This window comes from Pocillopora verrucosa, chromosome 10 (genome assembly GCF_036669915.1).
Source record: "Pocillopora verrucosa isolate sample1 chromosome 10, ASM3666991v2, whole genome shotgun sequence".
NCBI lineage: Eukaryota > Metazoa > Cnidaria > Anthozoa > Scleractinia > Pocilloporidae > Pocillopora > Pocillopora verrucosa.
In genome coordinates, this window is record NC_089321.1 from 9,138,051 (window position 1) to 9,158,761 (window position 20,711).

General features: G+C 38.5%; 2 protein-coding genes and 1 long non-coding RNA gene across 4 annotated transcripts; 1 reads left to right on the forward strand and 2 right to left on the reverse strand.

The window, feature by feature from the left end:
• Nucleotides 1-4,380: 4,380 nt before the first annotated feature.
• Nucleotides 4,381-6,617, reverse strand: LOC131799168 (inhibin beta chain-like). The gene is made up of 3 exons (XM_059116861.2): nt 6,467-6,617; nt 5,975-6,381; nt 4,381-5,604 (listed from the first exon to the last, which is right to left on the reverse strand). Exons 2-3 carry the CDS (start codon nt 6,276-6,278, stop codon nt 4,808-4,810), a joined length of 1,101 nt encoding a protein of 366 aa, XP_058972844.2. The 5' UTR covers nt 6,279-6,381; nt 6,467-6,617; the 3' UTR covers nt 4,381-4,807.
• Nucleotides 6,618-9,832: 3,215 nt separating this feature from the next.
• Nucleotides 9,833-11,722, forward strand: LOC136283854 (uncharacterized). Its single transcript, XR_010718955.1, has 3 exons — nt 9,833-9,924; nt 10,732-10,818; nt 11,595-11,722. It is a non-coding gene; the product is annotated as an uncharacterized lncRNA (long non-coding RNA).
• Nucleotides 11,723-11,739: 17 nt separating this feature from the next.
• On the reverse strand, nt 11,740-20,662 carry LOC131799150 (ATP-binding cassette sub-family B member 6-like). 2 transcript variants are annotated; one of them, XM_059116826.2, is made up of 20 exons: nt 20,528-20,662; nt 18,957-19,802; nt 18,580-18,665; nt 18,174-18,265; nt 17,723-17,924; nt 17,270-17,359; nt 16,915-17,036; nt 16,676-16,785; nt 16,067-16,132; nt 15,777-15,902; nt 15,429-15,505; nt 15,137-15,200; nt 14,820-14,905; nt 14,242-14,404; nt 13,616-13,689; nt 13,074-13,174; nt 12,875-12,987; nt 12,677-12,771; nt 12,346-12,414; nt 11,740-12,232 (listed from the first exon to the last, which is right to left on the reverse strand). In XM_059116826.2, exons 2-20 carry the CDS (start codon nt 19,770-19,772, stop codon nt 12,106-12,108), a joined length of 2,679 nt encoding a protein of 892 aa, XP_058972809.2. In that variant the 5' UTR covers nt 19,773-19,802; nt 20,528-20,662; the 3' UTR covers nt 11,740-12,105. The 2 variants fall into 2 exon arrangements, with proteins under 2 accessions (XP_058972809.2, XP_066029393.1); XM_066173296.1 differs by lacking the exons at nt 11,740-12,232; nt 12,346-12,414; nt 12,677-12,771; nt 12,875-12,987; nt 13,074-13,174 and adding an exon at nt 13,184-13,429 and having other exon boundaries at nt 13,572-13,689.
• Between the last annotated feature and the right edge of the window lie 49 nt (nt 20,663-20,711).

Consider the following 20,711-nt stretch of genomic DNA (forward strand, 5'->3'; position numbering starts at 1 on the left):
ACAATTTATGCAGCATTGTTGAACAAGGAAAACCCGCAAGTGCTCGAAAATGTTGTTATGACTGATTTTCCGGTCGGCAGTCAAATCTAAAATTAAAAAAAGTTACAAATTTGTGGTCCGATTTTGAGATGTTTTTGTATTCCGCGAACCAATCAGAGGCAAGATTGTGCGGCGGGTTGCCTCACATAGGTAGATGATTTCGCAACATCTTTATTATGGATAGCCACTGAACTGTTCCTTTTAATAGAAAGCTATTTCGCTGAAGTGACATAGTAATCGGGGTTGAAGCTGACATAATCGATTAATTGGATAGAAGTTAAGTTTCGATTTAGTAACATCTCTTGCATCTAATATTCGATCGAGATAATCATATCCCCATCACTGTGTCCTTGCACCATTGGAAAGAAACATTCCGATGAAGCATGGGAAGTGTAGAAATCATTAGGCCAGAGAAAAATTTATCTCATCGTTGCATTGGTAAATATAAAATTTCCCCAACTCAACGAGTTTTGACCTTCGCTTTATCTCATTTGATACCATCTTAGGCGTGGGAGGGAAAAAAAACTCAATTAATATAGCATTTATCGAATGCTACCACATGTACAATTTTAATGAACGTGACTTGTTTGATTACATTAAACAGTGGCTTGGCTTACCTGTTGAGCTGGAAAGATATCGTAGCCTCAGAGAACAGGTATTAATAAGACAACTATTTTTTATGTTCTCTTTTTTCTCCACGAAATGCTTTCCATTGAAGTCTAATGGCTTTGCTCACTGTGACAACACTACATTTGATATGTGATGTTGACATATTCAGGGGGCGTCGAAAATTATATTATTTACGCCAGGTTCAACTGTGCCTATCCGGTGACGAGGTTTCATATCTTAAACGCAGTGAAGTCACAAATAATTTGCTGACTGTTAGAGGCTGCAGTTGATGGCTACGTATTTCCGTGGCGATTATAATTTTTTTTCTCGCAGCTTATTCGTTAATGATTTAAGAAGGCTCCACTAGTAAAACTAAAGACAAAATAATTTTTTAAGCGCGTAGAAGTGGCCAGCCTCCACATCCACTGTTTCACGGATGATCACGAAAATAAACCGTGTTGATTGCATGCGTATCAAATATCTGTTTCGACCAACCGGCAGAACACGAGCAAGAACTTAATCCGAACTATTTTTAGCCATGTCAGTCATGACACTATATTTTAACTCCCATGAGTAACCAAGGCAGAATTTTTCCTTGCAATACCAACACAATATTCAGAAGACAAGTAATGAGAATGAAGAAAAACGTCGATTGTGAGATTGTTAGTTGATCCAATTCCAAATTCTCCGAATTTGCATCATGAGAATTGTATGGCAGACACTAAGGAGAATTCCTTATGAGATCTGAGAGTGAATTGCTTAGCCATTAAAGCAAGAGGATCTAAACTCAACTAGCCGAAGGGGAGGGGGCAGACAGGAGAAGGAAGGAGAGTGTTGATGGTTTTGTCGAGCGAAGAGTGAGTACCTTTATACTCTGAGGCTGCTCCACAAAGAGTAGACATTATTTCTGATTCTAACCGAGCCAACTACCGAAATTGATGCATCACGGATCAAATAAGTTTACTTGTACACTATCCCTCTGCTGAGAGGAAATGCGCATGACGCAGTTGCAACGTGTACCCAGGGTCTCTATCCCCCTTTGCCTCTGTCCGTGGTTTCCTGCGCGGAGTGCACATTGATAATCACGAGAGGATTATTTCATACATAAACGACCAGAAATAGTGCACGTTGCATATTAACTGTTTTCTTAATGCAGAGAGACTTCTACAGGCAACCCCCAATACTCAATAATAATGAATAAAAAAAGGTAATTAGATAGATGATTAAATGAAATTAAAATAAATGACTTATTCAGTTTAAGGAACAAAGAATTACTGTCTGGTCTGTTGGCCGAGCAGCCACCTACGTGAGGTCATTCGTCATGAATACCATGTTCTTTTGTATGTTCTATTTTCTTTGTCGTGGTTTCGATAAATTTGTTTGGATTTTCTTCTTCACATAAACAGGAGCGTCAAGTAGGTTTTTGCTAAGAGGACTGTCTTTTTTTTGTTTGGTTTTCTCTTGTATAAAAGCGAGGAAAGTGGTAGTGTGCAGCTCCTTCATGAACGTCAAATGGATGATCATTCATTTTACGATTCGTGAGTAATTCATTCCGTTCGTGAGGTTGAGGAACGTAGAGGGCAAAGGGGAGATGATACCTGGTATAAGTTGTTTTATCTGCTGCAAGCGGATACTGAGCAAGTGACAAGTGGAAACATGACAAAGGCAATTGTCGACGAGGCTTTACTAACGACGTTATAATCTGGGGCGGAGAGCTTGGGAGACAACGATATACTCTGCGGTTTTTTGAAAGCCGGATCAGTGAACTGTTTGTGCCTTTTACAAACGGACATTAGAATCCAGTTTCAACTTTTTTTTGTTTTCATCTTGAGTAGGAGGAGGTTGAAAGAAAATTCATTTTGAGGAGGATTGTATCAGTTAGCCCCTGGTTTTTCTCCCACGATCTGAGGAATCTGGGGCCGAAAAAAACGCAGATTAATCCTCTGGACGTGGGGGAAAGGGTCGCGTAAGACTTACCCTGTCTCTCACCAATCTCTTCCCTCCCCCAGCTGCTGTCTCAGTGTTAGCAGGTCACCTGACCAGATTTGATCGGATCCAATTTTATAACGTAACTGAGATACTACGAGCGCCATGATTGGTCAAAACCTATCGTCTATTACAACGGTCAACCCGTACTTATCAGACCAATAGACCGCACTTTCTATCGGTTTAGCGGCGTAATAACCCACTTGGGATGTTGGGAGAAAACTCGAAAAGTTTGTTATGTGTTCTCCTAACATCCCGCGCAAGTTATTACGCCGGTAAACCGATAGAAAGGGCGGTCTATTGGCTTTATACAACCAAGGTGGTCCAACAACCGGTAATTTTAATACTAAATCAGTTTGCTCTTTTTCTTCTTTTGCGAGGGCCATAATTTTCTGATAGGTCCGATAGGTCCAATACGACTGGGTCAAAAGATTTCCAAATCAAAATAGCAAACCACGAAAACTGGATTGTCAGTAAAGTGAGGTCGCTCTGTTTGATTCGTTTGTGATATTTATGTCGTGAAAAGTCGTTGGTAGAGAGCTGGCAAGGGTTGACATCTGTTGACACGAACACAAACGAGTGACGAAAAAGTAGTGATGTCAGTGATTACATTACTGAACATCATCGACTTACGTACCACACTCTTGACTTAGACTTTGCCCGAAATTTAACTTGCAATCCACTCTAAACGAATGACTTTGGAAAGCTGATTTCGTAACCACTAAGAACAGATTTTATATTAAGTACGCCGCTGGACAGCAGGCTTAAGTGAGCGCTAAGTACAAAATATGTCTCTTCATTAAATTATTAACTTTGCTATTCTTATTTTTGGGTTGCTTGATGACAGTGGGGAAGAGTCTGAATGGGGGGTGGGGGGAGATCCTTATTCCTCAAATCAGTAGTCAGTTAAAATTTCTTTATATTGTCGGTAGTTGGTTAAAATTTTCGATCTGTGTTGGTTAATCTCAGTCAATGATTAAAAATTCAGGTTAGTTATTCACATTTGTCAAGTAATACATAGGAGCAACCTCGAGTACCGGACGCTGTTCTGGAATTGAGCCCGCACGCCTACTCGGCCATAAAATACATTTGATGACAAGAAATTCTAGAATTTAACCGAATCTTAAATCTAAAGTAGCTACCTCCTAAGCTAGAATGTTCTTCCTTCTGATTGAAAATGTCGATAATGTCGGACCATGAAGGTAGTCGGTTAGTGTTTACTTGTTTACTCAGTGTTTACTTGTAGCTAGTCGGTTAACTCATTCAGACCCTCTTGAGAATTTAACGAGGGCGACACCTGGGATAACGTCAATTAAAAAACAAAGTTCCATTCCCCTGGAGATTTTGATGAAAAGCTCGTTGCCTATTACTGTCTCCGTCTAACAGCGCCATAGTTCCCCTTTAGGCTGATATGTGTAGACAAGTCAAGTTTAAACAAAAAACGCGAGGAATTTGGAGTCAGGCTTCCGTTTTCAGCGTTACCAAATTTCCACCGTGGCTGCTAGGCAGAAGAAGTTTGGAAATGACTTATGTTTAAATTGGACGTGCAGAACTATTGTTCTACTGATTAAACGTTTTGTTTTGCCGCGTTCTTGTTTCCGTGGCCGTGTGTAATGCCTACCAGACGTTATGATTTCCAAGCCATAAGCAAAAAACCCAAAAAAAGGACATTGGACCTCTGGAAAAAGGCAAAGAACACAAACAAGAAAGGAACCTAAACAAAAAGAAAAGCAAAACATCATGGAATACTAGCGTTATTATGATGTATTCTAAAATAAAAAATATCCAAATATGACTCTCAACGTATTATTTGATTTTAGAAGCCTTAAAAAACAGATACGTCATGAACAATACACGAGAATTAGTATGAAAAAAGAAAAAAAGACTCAAAAATCTCTTCTTACACTTTAACTCTGGGAAAAAGCATCAAATTACAAACCCGATAGTATTTTATAGTACAACTATAGCCTCTACAGCCGCCCTGATGGGCTTTGTACAAACACAATGGTTGTTTAAAGAAAAAAATTCTCTAATGTCACGCGAAAGGTCATCAACTCTAAGATTCCAATGTTATTCTAAACATCTTTTTTTATAGCCCATAGAAGTTATAGCCATAAATTTTCCATGTCATCACAGCTATCGAGTGGGTACCTAGGCTTGTCGTGACCAGTTATTAAACAGAACATTGGCAAGATTTGGCTTTCATTCTAGAGATCAAATGTGTTGAAGTTGTTCCGTTTTCAAGTACGACAAGTAATGTCTCGCTTTCCATAAAAAGTGGCCTACAGCACTGTAAATCTTGCACCCTACGGCCATAGAGGCGTTTCAGCATGTTCAATCGAGCGGCGGGTGACGGCCTGTACAGACCGGAAGACTTACAGCTACCAGCGCAGAAGTTAACAGTTGCAGTTTTGGGAAGGTGCACGAAATGCAAGCCGATTGCGGAGAAATTAACTCTCCACTCGTGTAAGCAGCATGTCAACGGGGCGGTGGTGGAGCAATTTGTTAACACTCTATCTCTTTTCTTTCGGTTTAAGGACTGCTTCTCTTCCGCTTCGACTGCAAGAAATGGCTGAAGTGTCTGCCCAGTAGCGTTGTCGCTAACATTCCCAATCACCAGAGATGGCGTTCCTTTCATTTCAACATCCAAGCCGAGATCATGGTCTACATGAAGAGAGAACCATTCTTTCACTGTACCGGTCACTGTTACTTTATGCCAGCCAGCAGCCGCCTTCAAACGTTCGGAGTGGAAAAGCTGTCTTGTCATGCTATAACCATTTTCTGTAGCCGATATGTATTTCTTGTAAAGGTGCAAATCGCTGTTGCTGTGGTTCGGTTTCTTGTCAACCGTTGTAGAGAGTGATTCTGCCAGGTGAATCCATAGAGTTGCAGATCTAATCATCAGATTTGAATTTCTGGATCTCGAATTGAAGATGTAATTCATTCTACCTCCATTAGGTTGTGAAGTAACTGAAATATATATTTAAGCAAAAATTATCAGAAAAATCTAAGGTATCTTCATATTTCATAACATTTTGCAGCATGTCAGTCTCATTACGTAAGTTCAATTGCAATATATTTCCTTGTGCCCACTTCATTGCTAAGCTTTACTAATCAAAGCTATTGACCACTTACTACAAACAGACATCTTAAATTGACTCGCGACGATGGTGTCCTTTGAAAATCATTTGATTGCCTCAGATGTACGCAATAGACCCGTCACAGATGAACAAGAACTGTCTCTGTTTGACCTCTTCTGCCTTTTTGTTAAATCCTAAGATAGTTTTAAAATTGTACATCATGCACAGTTTTATCATTGTCGTTCTAAAACAAAACGTACCTTGCTTAGCAAATAAGAACACATCTTCCTTCCCAGTCTTCAGGTTGTTCGAATCAGTATGTTTTGCAGCAAAGTCTTTCAGTTCCGACTCGAGGTAATCTTTGAAAAACTTCGGAAACTTGGGTGTTTGTTCTTTAGAGATGTTTGGGACTGAAGACAATCCAAGCTCTTTCAGCAGTTTTTCCTTGAACATTTGCACGTGAATCTGTTCCAGATCAGAGAGGTATTGTTCGTAAGATTGACCCGACAGTGCTTCGTGGTAGGAATGGAAAGTAAGAAGTAAACACATCATCAACAGCTTCATTTTAACGCCGTCTGCTGGAATTGTTCAGAGCAATTTCGACCGATTGCACGCCGGTGCTGGGTTACTCCACAAAACGAACCGATTGCCAACGTTGGTCTTATATCTAGCAAGTAGAGGCCAAATCAGCTGAAATTTGTGATGATTAAAATTGTCATAAAAACAATAAGTAAAATGAACTGATGACATACCAGTAACAATCTTATTGTCTAATGTGGGCAACCTCTGCATGCACCTATCAACCCTCTATCTGAGGCATCACCGAAAGAAAAAAAACCTTGAGCACTGCATGGAATGCTCTAATTTTTGTCGATTAGACAGTTTCCCATAGCAAAGAAGGGAAGATTGTAGATTCTGTTCCAAAAATGAAAAATCTTATGGAAGTGTTTTTACAAAAGATAATAGCTCTCCCGTTGGGTCGATTTATTTTTGTCAAGAAATCACATTTCTAGGCGTGTCTAACGACTAAGTTTCTTATCCCAAGTCGGCGAAAATTATTTGTCCATAAAGCGACGGCACGAGTGCCGCAGATATGACCTCTGGGTTATCAACACTTTAAATTGTCGGTAAGACAGAATTCGAGGATTTGACGGAATTCGCGCTATTTGTTTATTTACGACGCATTTGATTGCATTTGGAGCAAAATATGCTTAAAGTTTAAGTTTATCAACGGATAAATGAAAGTTTCAATGATCGTCTGAAAGGAAATGTTCACATATCTTAAGTTTTTACTTGGGTGCAATGTGATTTTTTTGGTAGTCACTGACGTCAGTATTATAGAAAAAAAAGCCCATAATTGTTCCATATGTGTAAACTTTCCAACCGATTTCCTTCAATTTTGAATCATGAAAGTGTATAATAATGATGATCAATGTGACTTTCTGATGTTCAGTTGAATAGTGATGGCTTGTGAGTTTCTTCTCATCTATGTTTTAAAGACCTTGAATCCATTTGTGATCATCAGTTCAGTAATGAAGTGTTAAGCCGTGAAATCAGAGCACAGGGGGCCTCTACGACCTTATTTATTTTGGTTCTGAAAAGCAAAGCGCATAATGTCAAGGTGAAGGATAAAGAATTACAATGTGGTCATTTAGCTTGAATAAAACTTTCTTATACTTCGCCTTACTATTAAAGTTATAAATTCGGAGTTTTCAATAAACAGTTTTAAGCTTTAAAAAATATATATATCTTTTTCTTCTCGGCGGTCATTTCAGACAACATCAGGATTCCTTCTGTCAAAAGAGATCTTTCCTAAGCGACAACTGAAATTAAGGAAAGCCTCTTAGGAAGTCAAAGATTAAAATTTCATTCATCTGAAGCATGGATGGGTCTCAATTGTGTATTAATTAATCTTCAAGAAAACGCGGCGGGATGTCGTTTGAGTGGATCGAAGCGGCGCAGATAAACACAGGATATCGATCTTTAGCTCTTGATGATACCTGATTGATCTTATTCAGCCAGATGTGAAGTTTGAACTCGGCCCTATCGAAGGAGTGTACGTGCATACCACAGAAAGGAGTGGCGCTTGGTAACTCTCTCGTCTTGAAAACTTTTTTATTCAATCTTGTCATCTTGCAAGCCTTTGCAGAGAGTCTAGTCTCACATTTCTTTCAAAGTGGAAATGCAGCTTAGGAACCTTTGAAGTATAGATAGTGCTAAGCGAAATAAAACCATGCGTGGGAATATGGCAATGTGACAGCTGCTATCGCTGATTGCTCGCAAAATAAGTGAATTACAGAGTATGGCACCTCTAGCATACTAAGTTTTCTTGTCATTAATCGTACCCTATAATAATCCGAGTATAGCAACCCTAATAATATTGAGATATAAAGCTTACTTCTTACTCTTTGTTTCGTTCGTGCCTTCAATTCTATAACACGAGTGTAAGCTGCCAGCTATGTCAAAACTTGATCATCTATCTGTATCATATGAATACCCATTTTTTTCGAATTATCTTTTTTTTCTCCATTTTCTGGAAAGAAATTAATCACTGCTGGAATTTTCCTGTCTGTAATTGATCTAATCCAAGATGATTGATTGTTTAAATTTATTAGCCACTGAGAATTATCCCCAAGGTGAGAGGAACTTTAATGAGCTTTACACATTACAAGAATACATTTGTTGAAACAAATCGCACGTTTACATTCATCCTCCAGGCACTTTGATTATTTTAAGTCAATCTCTGAAAGAACTCTCATATGGTGTGTGTGATTTATCTACGGCTGATCTACCGACATTAACAGGATCATTGGAATTAATTGGCGCTTAGTAATAATCCTATTACGATGTCAGATATTCCTAATATGGCCATCTGAATAGCTTTTCATTAGTATCATATGTGCGATCAGTCAACAGCTATAATCGATGTAAGATTCAGCCAAGACTCCACGCATACTCCCGCATCCAAACGGAATAATGATGATCAAAAGAATTGACAAAACGTTTTTATAATTTTCCTCCGAGAGGAAATTTATTAGCCCTCCCCTCCCCTCCCCCTTGGTGATATTCAACTGCTTCAACTAAACCTGGAGACAAAAACTTACTAGAGCTGAAAGGAAGACTGATGTTTCAAATGGAGATCTAAACTGACCTAGTCTGTTAGATTTCCAGCCAACGATTGTATCAACTCGGTAATACGCACAGCAATAAGCATTTGGGCATATAAGCAAAGCAACGAACGTTAAAAACCCACTGATTTTTAGAAGAGAGATTACACTGATCAAAAAGTGAATATGTTCAGCCTCTCAAAGGCGCTTTCTCACGACAGAGTAATATCAAGAAGTGTTTTAGAGCTATTACTCATGATCTGATGCAGACTTTTCGATGAAAAAGAAAAATACAACAACATCGTTATCAACTACAATAAAATCAGTCACCGTTAACTTTACTCTGACAAGTATTAAGGTAACATCCCTTAGCTATCACATAGCCGGCTATCATATCCAGTAAAAATTAATTTTCCGATGGAATTAACTTTTGCCAAACGTTCCTGGAAAAGCTTAACCCCTGTCAAGTCGCTAAATGAACCCTTTGCCTAAAATCATTTACCTCCAGATTAGAAAAAAAACGTGGCGAAGGACTAATCTAGGCGGTACTGGGACAACAGAAAGTTATGCGTAAAGATGGTAGTGCGGAGGTACTAAAGGACTGCTAAGGAACACATCCATCCATTAGACAAGAAGCGGAAACCAGAGCGAGTCTAGAAAATTCCTGTAGCTGGATCCGAGTGTTAATTTACATGAGCTAATCTCTGTCTGAGTGGGGCTGTGGGCCACTTCCTGCACGCAATGTTCTTTAACAACAAAACATTGGCAAAACTTCCGCAATTGCTTCATTCCCAAACGCGAATTCATTCGTTCAAAGCCTATTTGATTAATCTAAAAACGAAATTTTCTCACATGTATATAATACTATCAACGCCCTAAAATTAACTGAATCCTAACTGATAATGAGTAAATTCTATTAAGTTTTTGCTATTTATAGTTAACAGATTTAAGACTACGCCTAGGGCATAAGTGGGTTGCACTAGCACTTGGCAACCATTCAATGAAATAACAGCACATTCTAACATGTTTGCTGGCACCACATCCACAGATGTGAGGGTTAGGCGAAAATAAGGAAAGCTCTTTGAGTTCTACCACTATTGCAAGTGAGTGATGAAAATTATATCTAAGGTCATAAACTCGTTCAGAGAGAGAGAGAGAGAGTATGGTTGAGGAGGGGGGAGGGGAATGGATAAGATTGTGACCGTTTTTTCAATAATCCTTCTCTCCTGGACAATATGAGCCTGATCAGTGTAAACAATCCAAGAGAAAGCAGAAAAGCTGTCTTAACATAGACAAATGTTAAAGCTCTTGTGATCCATTGGGACAGATTTTAAACTCGTGATTTATAATTGTTATAACTATATCCTATTCACCTAAAGACTGTTGAGTGATAATACGAATAACAATATATGCGCGATGCATACGGCACTATGTTCAGCTTAAGACAAAACCCAACCATCAATAATGCCGGCCATACGACACAGCTTGTTATGTCCGCATGTGTACCTTGTCTTTTCATTCTTTTTCTTCAAACTGCATGCAACATATCTTTCATAATGTTGTGCTCTTCTTATGGTAAGTGGACTGAAAGGCTTAAAGTGACTCGAGTAATACCCTGTTGAACGGATCTCACGAACGCACGTGGTGAGTATCAAATGGCACATACGATACCTGTGAGCTGAGGTTGGAGTTTTTATAAGGAAGTTGTTCAGTCAGAGATCACAAATGACGTCAATGTGCTAAGAACAAGAAAGTGGCACACATCTATTACAGAAAGATTCATGGCAACTTGTTTTATGATTAAGACGCAAAAAGTTGTAAATGGCGACGTCATCTACGCGTCTTTCCTCCAATAGATTATAAGACAGAACCAATCAAAATTATATTGCCTCTTTTTGACTTTAAACCAGAGCAGGGCAACCTTATCAAGGCAAAAAGCAGGATATCCTAGGTTTGCTTTGGGAGCCAGAAAAAGTACTTATAGAAAATGAAAACAGGTGAGTTGTGTCGTCGGCGAGATACTGCCGGGAGAGTTGTTTTATCACGTCTAACCAGCTTAATTACGAATAAAATGCTTACATTCATCATGGAGGAAATGAATCTCTCTCTCTCTCTCTCTCTAAGAGTAGAGCAAGTACAGATTTTCTTCCTAGAAGCCTTTCCTTGAAAAATCCTATAGGGGATTTCTGATCAAGTATCACACGGATGACTTGTGAACAAACAAGCGAAAAAAACAATTTTCAGATTACAGTATTTACACTTTTCCCCATACATCAAGTCAGAATATAACAGAGTGAACGGGAAAACGAATTACTGAAACTTGTGTTTGTAGGAAACTAATCTTCTATCGTCCTGGCTTAGGGAGTATCCGCTTAGGATAAATATAATGAATGTGTAAAATAGTATTAAATAAAGAGGAGGAAAATGTTGTCAGCGGTTTCCCTTCTATTCCTACCATTATCACACTAAAAGAACAGCCGTCTGGGAGGAGTCCCTAACCCCCTTCTTGGTTTGGCAAACGGGAAAATTATTGTATCTGTTTGACTTTGCAAAGATTTCCGATTGGCAAACATTTTTGACACAGACAGAGGAAACCAAAGTGATTCTGCTCATTTGACGGCAGCAGTGCTCTAACTAACATTATTTGTTACGTTACTCGCATTTTCTAACAATTGTGAGACAAGGTTATAACAACCGATACACGATGCCCGCAATCGGCTGCTTTCCTTGAATATTGTCACTATCTCATGAACTATTGCTTTAAATTTTACAGAATTAGAACAGAACTTGACCAACGGAAACCAGTACAGCAATTTAAGTGGTTACATCATATTATACTACCAAGCTATCAAGTAACCAAGTCACCATTTCAAAGATATTTTTGACGCCCAACACTTAAAAGACCTTTACAAGTGGAAAAAATTTTCAGGTTTACTCACATAAACAAGATAGTTTTCCTCAGTGTAACAGGAACTTAAAAGTCAGGGAAACGAAAGCGTTGTCTTGAACTTGATGTGAAATACATGTACATCTTAGAAGCTCACTAATAAATAATGTGCTGCTGAATATATACAACTATCAATTTTAAAACCAGCATCGGTACTGTGCTAGCACTCAGTGGGAAAGCATAGGCACAGCGTGGCACAAGTATTGGACCAGCATTGGTGCTGTATCGTGTACTTCATTCATTTATTTCCGCTATATTTTACCCAAACCAAGCGTTTCTTTTTGTTTTTGTCAAGAAAGGGTCTTCAAAGACAATTCTTCATATTTCAATTCTGCGTTCATATCAGCCCGCTCTCTTCCTCCAGGCTGTCTGTATTGCTGTTGTCTGTTTCCTTATCCTCTGCTTTCTGTTGGTGAAGCCACATGTTCGCATACACACCGCCTTCTGATACCAACTCCTCGTGTCTGTCATTAATAAAAGAAGAAAGAAGAAAAAACACCATCAACGTAAGTTCTATCGCACATATAACAACCAAAAAAAAAGAGAAAAAACAAACAAGAAAAATGCCGGCCTTTACCTTCCTCTTTCGATAATCTCGCCCTCGCGCACAACAAGAATCTGATCTGCGTTTACAATCGTGGATAATCTAAAGGAGATAAAAGCTGTCAAATTATTTTCCACAAAGGGGGTAAGTTTCTAAACAAAATGTGGTGCTGCGTCGGGTGGGAGATTATAACAGGGTAATTTAGTATTATCAACTGAGTTGATAACGTAAATTGGTCACCGTAAAGAGTTTTAAAGCTGACGTTCCAAGCTTATCGTAACCAGAAATAGGTGAACTTGGCAAGATTTATGGAGAGAAAATTGACAAGAACAAGACACACACAGAATGTTTTCACTTTGCTTACCTGTGGGCAACTACAATTGTAGTTCTGTTGACGCACATTCTGTTAAGTGAGGCCTGAATGTTACGTTCAGTCTGAGTGTCTAACGCTGAGGTTGCCTGGAATAAAATAAAACAAACCATAAGTGAGCGATTGTTTGTTTGTTTGTTTTTTTGTTATAAAGAGAAGAAAATCACCTAAAGCCGCAGTGAGGGTAAATACCTCATCTAGGAGAACAAGCGGCGGGTTCTTCAGCAGTGTTCTGGCTATTGCAACACGCTGTTTCTCTCCTCCGCTTAGTTTAAGCCCGCGCTCACCAACGACTGTCTGATAACCTGACGAAAAGGATTGTTATTAGGTATTGTGATACATGCAATAGTAACAGTGTTACAATTTATTTATGTAGTTGTTCAACACCTACCATTGGGGAAAGTTAAAATCCTATCATGAATGTCGGCTGCTGCTGCGGCTTCCTCTACCTCCGTTTCAGAGGCGGTTATTCTGCCATATTGAATGTTGAACCTGACAGAAAACACATGGAAAAGTATCTCTCGGGAACTCACTATCCAAGCTACAAGTTGAGAAAACACAGTTCTTGTGAAATCACAGTTCACTGGAGCAAGAAATGCTGGTATGAGCGAAAAAAGAGAGACAAACATCTAGGGGGCAAAACTTTTCCTTGATAGGGCCTCTGGTGTGGTGGTTTCTAAAGTGTTATTCTCATGGTTATTGATAAGTTTGCACTAACACCCGGCTCCCTCCCTCATATGATCCCACCTTCCCAACTAAGTGTTATTCTCATGGTTATTGATAAGTTTCCACTAACACCTCCCTCCCTCATATCCCACCTTCCCAACTAAGTGTTATTCTCATGGTTATTGATAAGTTTCCACTAACACCTCCCTCCCTCATATCCCACCTTCCCAACTTGTCCTTCCCATAACGTTATCCCGCCCGCACTACCTTATGTTGTTGTTAAATAGGACTGTGTCCTGAGGAACCACTCCTATGGCATTACGGAGAGACTTCTGAGTGACCTGGAGAGAACGCAGAAAATGACAGAGGTGTTTTTCATTTAGTATAAATGAATAAACTACTTAAGTTCTCCTGCTGTTTGTCTCACGCCGTTTAACTTCTGATAGACTTCAACAAATCCCCTTACGCATCCCTGAAAAATCGTTTGCGCGGGCCGATTACTTTGGATTCGCGCAACGGATTAAGCTGCCAAAGACGGATGTATGTAGAATTCCACAATAGAAGACTCTTTCAGTTTCTCCCCAGCCGTTAGGAAATATAAAGCTATGATTGACACAATTGGATGTGCACTCGTCACTGTGAAGGTTTGTACGTTGTTTCATTCTCATTTCAATAAATTCTTTTTATGACAAACGAGTCCTTGTTTTGCACTTTCAAGAGAACAGAGGACTCTTAATAAAAAATTACCATCATCCCTCCTCCTCCCCCCCCCCCCCCCCCCGAGCAGCGGTTTCTTAATTTATACGCCTTAGAAGCGGGAAGCTTATAAAGGTTGGGCTGGCAGGGTTACGTAGGCCACACTGTAAGTTAATGTAAGAAATAACATAAGAGACCTCTGCGATATTTTGTCCATCAATAGAGATCGTTCCCGAGTCCAGGTCATAGAAGCGATAGAGAAGTCGTATAATGGTACTTTTACCACTCCCAGATGGACCAACAAGTGCTAACGTCTGACCAGGATACACTGTGAAAGTCACATCCTTCAGAATTTGTTTTCTGTGATTTAAAAAGAACTTAAGTCACCACTTTGCAGAGCATTTCTGTCTCAAGCATGTTGACAAGCACAAGTGGGGGGGGGGGAGGGGGAAGAGGGGGAAGGGGGATGGGTGGGGAAAATACTTTTCTAAACTGATCGGTAACGCAGCTCTGGATTCCACCAGGGGACCAAAGATCTCCACGGACAAATGTTATTCAAACTACTTTCTTGTCGTACCCTGTACTCGTATCACAAAAGACAAATCGAGAAGGAAAAATAAGTATCGGTTACAAAACGTTTCAGAGTCACATACACACTGCGGGACTGTGGAAAAGTGACATAATTAATCAAGTAAAAATCTACTTCAACTTTCACATGTGGCTCCTTATTCCTCTTACTCATCATTTGCAGTATATTTTCTCAAAGCACACTTACTGTGGATTGTAGGAAAAGTTGACTTGTCGAAACTCTATCAGACCACTAGGTACTTGTAGATCTGGGGCATGGGGTACATCTAGTACCTGTCAAAACAAATATCATAAAGGTCACCTTTACTGCTTGTTATTTATAGACGCAGATGCAGAAATTTGACAACTTTCCCCACGAGAAACGTGATGCACGAGCATCAGAAATGCGGCCGCCTTTCTTTAGTTAGAAGTGATTAGTAGGATCGCCCTGTCGAATGGAACGGATCCAAACTAAACGAAATTTCAAAATAACAATTGGTGAAGGCACCATTCATGGTATGTTACCTGTCTTTTCTGTTGAAAGAGATCAAACATGTTTTCCATGTCAATAAATGACTGCTGAATCATTCTGAAGTTAAAAAGTACAAGCTCTGTTTTAGTTCAGTAACTCAAATGATCAAAGTACATATATGAATAAAAAAGCCTTTATCTGAAAGACATTTCAATGTGTTATAAAAATATATTGCAGCTCTGTTTTAGAATAGTTCTTAATGTTTGCAGTTCTAGCTTCTCTTGAGTGTTAGCATGCTTATTGCATTCCACAAACTTCACTAGTTTGTGTAGTCTCTTCACTCACCTGTAGTAAGTTCCAAAATAATTGAGAGGCACATAGAGCTGAAGTGTGTATGTTACAAATAACACAAAGTCCCCAACCTATAGAGAAATGTGACAATTTTCAGCTGTCTTTTTAAGTAATTTGTACACAAATCTGAGATTAAGCTTGGTAAGCTTAAGATTCAGTTGGTGGAGGCACTGCAATCAAAACTCTACACTAAGTCTTCCTTAAATGTACATAATCTAAAGAACTCTGATGTTCCAATATTCCTCAGTTCAAAGTAACTGTATGTCTTCATGTCTTTCATGTCAAAATTCCACCAGGTATTTTGTGTCTAAAAGCTCTGGAGGGTTTGGTCAGCTGACATACCCCAAGCTGTCCATCAGTCACCAACTTGGCACAGTACAATGTCCCGCCCAAAAGACCACCTGTGATTACAGAGTTTTGTGCTGTGTTCAGAAGAGCAAGGGAGGCAATGGTGTCCCACTCACACTTCTATAAAAAAAATAGTAAAGAAATAAAGTAATAAATCCACACAGAATATGTTTATTGTTATCATATATAGACAACTGATTCTCAGATATGTATCCTTTTGGAATGAAAGAATGACCAGAATAGAAACAAAAACTGAAGACTTGAAAGTCACAATGTGTTTATACCTGATAGTCTTCAATAGCCATGTTCAGTCTCTCTACTTCATAGTCTTCTCCACTGTAATATTTCACCTGGTAAAATGAAAGGGCACACATCATCTTCAGCCTGTGGCCCAAACCACCAGTGCCTATTCTAGCTTCTGTAACATAAAGTGATTAAGTCTACTGCTAATTCCCCTGGATGGGATACTAATCCATCACTGTTTGCCACCCAACAGGTTTTCATGACACTTCCAAGGTACCCATTTAAACTCTGAGGTAGGGAGACACACTATTAGAGTAAAGTGTCATGCCCAAGAACAAAACACAATGACCCAGCCATAGCCCAAGCCCACACTCCTCTACCCAAAGTCCAGCCCACTAACCATAAGGCCAATGTATCTCCCAAGTTTTACCTTATGAGTCTCATCAAATGGTACCTTCTCCATACAGTACCAAAGCAATATTGTGCAAAAAAGCAGTGAGATTACCACCTGTCATCAGCCTGTATACATTATACATTCACCTGACTGTGACCTAACGTGTGAAGTTGCATTAAGCTATGAATTCTTAAGTTCTCATTGCAATGTGCTATTGACAATAACAAACTTCTGTGAGGATGTATTTACAACTCACAGTTTCAAAGTTCAATAAAGAATCAACAGCTTTTGCTTTGGCTGCATTGTCTTTCTCATTCATCTCACGTCGATACTTTGTTCGCCACTCAGTGATAAGAACTGTTATGGCTGAATGGAAAAAAAAGTTTTGTTAATATAATAATTAGTGCATTAAATAAACTGGCATGTGTTAAAATACATTGGATAGAAGAGCAAATTTTACTTCATTGTTTAATTCATTTTTCAGTATCATCTTACCAATGTACAAAGCCATAGTCAAGAAAATCAACAGTCCAAACCAGCCATTGAAAGCAACAATGAAGTAAACAACAGCTACTCCAATATCAGCAAAAGTGGGAAGAATGGTAAACAGGAGGTAACTAGAACATGAAAAAAAAAATAAATAAAAAAATGAAGAAAAATAAATCATTACTTTGCAGTAGAACTGGGTAATAACATCTGTATCTTCATATATTCCCTCACTGTTAAGTTCAATTACTGAATTAACCTTCACATAGCAAAATTTGCACGTATTAATAAGAATTGAACATAATTCAAGTAAGAAATTAGAAACATTTGATGGACTCTTCAAGAATGACAGTAAAAATCACACTTTAAAAGGTTGTAAATACTGTTGGCTCCTCTGTCCACCATTCTGATAACTTCGCCAGTTTTACGATTCAAATGCCAGTGGAGTGACAGGCTGCAATAATTAAAACATGAGAACCAGTAAATATACTAGAAAACTAAATTTAAAACTTCACCCTGTATTATGTCAAAATCTCTTATGAGACCTATAACACAAAGACTAACAAATAAAGTCATTTGTGACTTTGAATTAATGTTTTTTTTGTATTCTGCTACACCTGCAACTGCGAAACATGTACTATATCTTTCCAACAAAAAGGAACCAAGTAAAGGAAAATTCAATCACCATAGACATACAGATAAACTCTCCAACAAGAAAATGTATTTTTGCTAAATTTGTACTTAAACAGTGTTTGTAGCAGATTTCTCCTGATTTGGGAGTATGCTAACTATGGTATGTTGAACTTCATAGTCTGACCTATGTAGATGAGCAAAGAGCTGCACTTGTAAAGTCCTGCTGGTAAACTGTTGGATCTTTATCCACAGAAAGGATTTGATGTTATTCAACAAACCAATACCACCAGTACCACCTCCTTGTAAAAACCTTAAAGCTACGTAAATCAAAATCAGGTGCCATGGATCTGTTATCTTTGCTTCCTTTCCAGGTGTGAGACGGTTCACTGAAAATATAACCCAGACAAATGAGACACTGGATACGTCATTAGGAACATAATCAGGATCCTGATTGATAGACCAGGAATTCTGTGTCAAAGTTTTTGGTGAAAACAACCTATCAGCCACATCTCATAACACAGATAGGAAGAAATACAATAAATCTGGCAACTTGACCATATTTTGAGTAGCTATTAAGTTAAATGTTGCTGTTAATAATACTGACAATAATGATACATTCCATGAAGTCCACATACCTATAATTTTGTACATGAATGGAACAAGAACATTTCCAGCTCTTCCAGCGCCAAGAATGAAGAAACACAGGACAACCCTTAACTGTAGCCACCTTGTGAAAAAATTAACCCAGTAAGAAAATTGTTTAAAAATCAAAAACACTCAACTATTGCAATCACAAGATCTCAGAAGTAAATGTTCTTGCTGTCTGTGATGAAGTTTATTAAATGTCAGTTCAGATAATTTCTTGTTGTTAAATCAAAACATCACCCAGCTTTGATATTTTCCTTGTTCTCAGCACCTGTCTTCATGATATCATACTGAGATCTTTAAGAAAAATTATTTCATGGTCACTCCCAGGGGTATTAGAGTCAAGCCATGTAGATGAACCTAGTCTGCTACATGTTTAATTAACTTTTGTTTTACCTGTCTGAGGGCCATAAGAAAGGCCACAGCAACTTTGTTTTCTTCCAGATACCTTTAAAAGCTGACTCTCCTCGACGGTCCAATGCCTAAAACAAGAAAAATGGCTCCTTGAGCAAAGTTACCTCCCCAACAAAATTATTATCAACAAACTCATCTGAATGGTTTGGGAGAACATACACAAGAAAATGAGGTAATGTTTAAAATTAATTTTTGTCCTGTGTTAAGGTACACTGATGGTCTCCTTGAAGGAGAATATTTAAAAAAATTGCTGTCATGTTTTTCCATGAAGATACCTATAATCAGGGCTACCAATCAAGCACAGTGAATTTTAAACATTCAAAAGGAAAAGTGAGATCACTTGCAAAAACTTGTATTACCGTTGATCCTTCCAGAAACTTTTGCTTTTCCTCAACAGGAACTTCTAGTGGTTTATAAAGACCAGGTCCTTTCAATCCAAGAAGAAAGATGAACAACTTAAGAACATAACGTGATATAAACAAACCAAATTCAGCTTCTTTAATTTTTGTACTTCTTTGAAACCACCAGTGAGGATTGTTCCATGAAATGAAAGACAAATTCTCAACAACAAATGCCAATGACCAAAAAAGCAAGAGACCAAAGGAATGTCTACTGACATGAGCCTTGAAATATCTTGCACTTTGGGAACGAAGAACACTGAAGGTTAACATCCAGGTAAGCAACATTGCAACATCCATGAACATGACATAGCCTTGAATTCTCTGTGGTTCTATGGTTCCTTTGACTATGAGGTCAGCTATAGGCACAAATACAAGACAAATGTGCAAGAACTGTTGTAAAGTGTACAAAAATGATGTACGATTATCTCCATGAACAAATCCTGCAGGGTTTGTTATCGCCTGAATAGAACTACTAGTCATTTCATATTGTTTTTTAACACATCTGTAAGGCTTTCTGCATTTACTAGATTTTCCTGGTGCACTGATAATTTCCTCCACAGAATTCGATTCTAAATCGGGCAATAAAGTTCTCCCGTGGTTATCAGTCTGTAGCCTTCTCTTCTTGAACAACTCAACCAAACCAAGCAACAATATCAACAGAAGCAGAACAGCTGGTGGAATGGTTCCCATGATGCATCTTGGTAGACCGGTGTCTTTGGACACAAGACTTAGCAAAGTTTCATTGAAATCACAGTAAAGAGAACAAATTGCCATTGTGGCAATAATCAGTCAGTTTCTGTCAACCTGTTGAGACAATATCAGATAATATGGTACGAAGTATTGTTCTGATCCCAATAGCTAAAAAGGTGGATATTTTTCTTTGGTCGATAAACCAACCATGCAGTAATTTGGTAGTGCCTATCTACCAGATTATGAATTAGCCTGTGAATAACTTTATCCACTCTCTGAGCACTCAGGTATTGAAGAAGTGAGGTGAAATCTCATTTAATTATTGTAAAACTCAAACAACAATGACCTGGTGAATTATGTGCAGAATGATTGTTTTATCCTCAGCAATCACATGGTTGATGGAGGATCAAAGCACCACAAACTATTGTACTTAGATAGCCGAATACAATTAAGATTTTTCTTTTCGACTCAGTTTACTGAACAAAGTCATATTTCAGCTAAGTTCCTAGATTCTGAATAATACAATAAATACAATTTAGTTTTGACTTAACGAAAACTTGCTTAAGTCCATTTCAGTTTTTAGACATCTCTTGAAGGAACGATGAACATACAGCGACAAGTCTGTATCATAATGAATTCTACGATTAACTGACTCTTATTTAATTCACGATACATGAGTAGATTTATTTTCTTTTCACAGCAGAATATATATACCCCTGACCTAGAATCCTACTACACCAAATAAGCTCGCCTCAGTCGAGCCAGTTACATTTGTGCACATAAAAAGTGCACCAGAGAAATCTCATTTTTTAGCTCACAATAACTACAACATAATTTACCTGGCCTGAAACTTGTACTTCTTCTAAATCACTGCAAAGTCACAATGAGATCACGATGCATTTTACTATACCATTTTACGGGGAGGTTAATCGCGTCATGATGCGTCGGCTAAAATATATCCCACGGGTGGTGAAGTTTGGAGAGCGTACTCTACTATACCGTCGGGTCTATCGACCAGTCTCT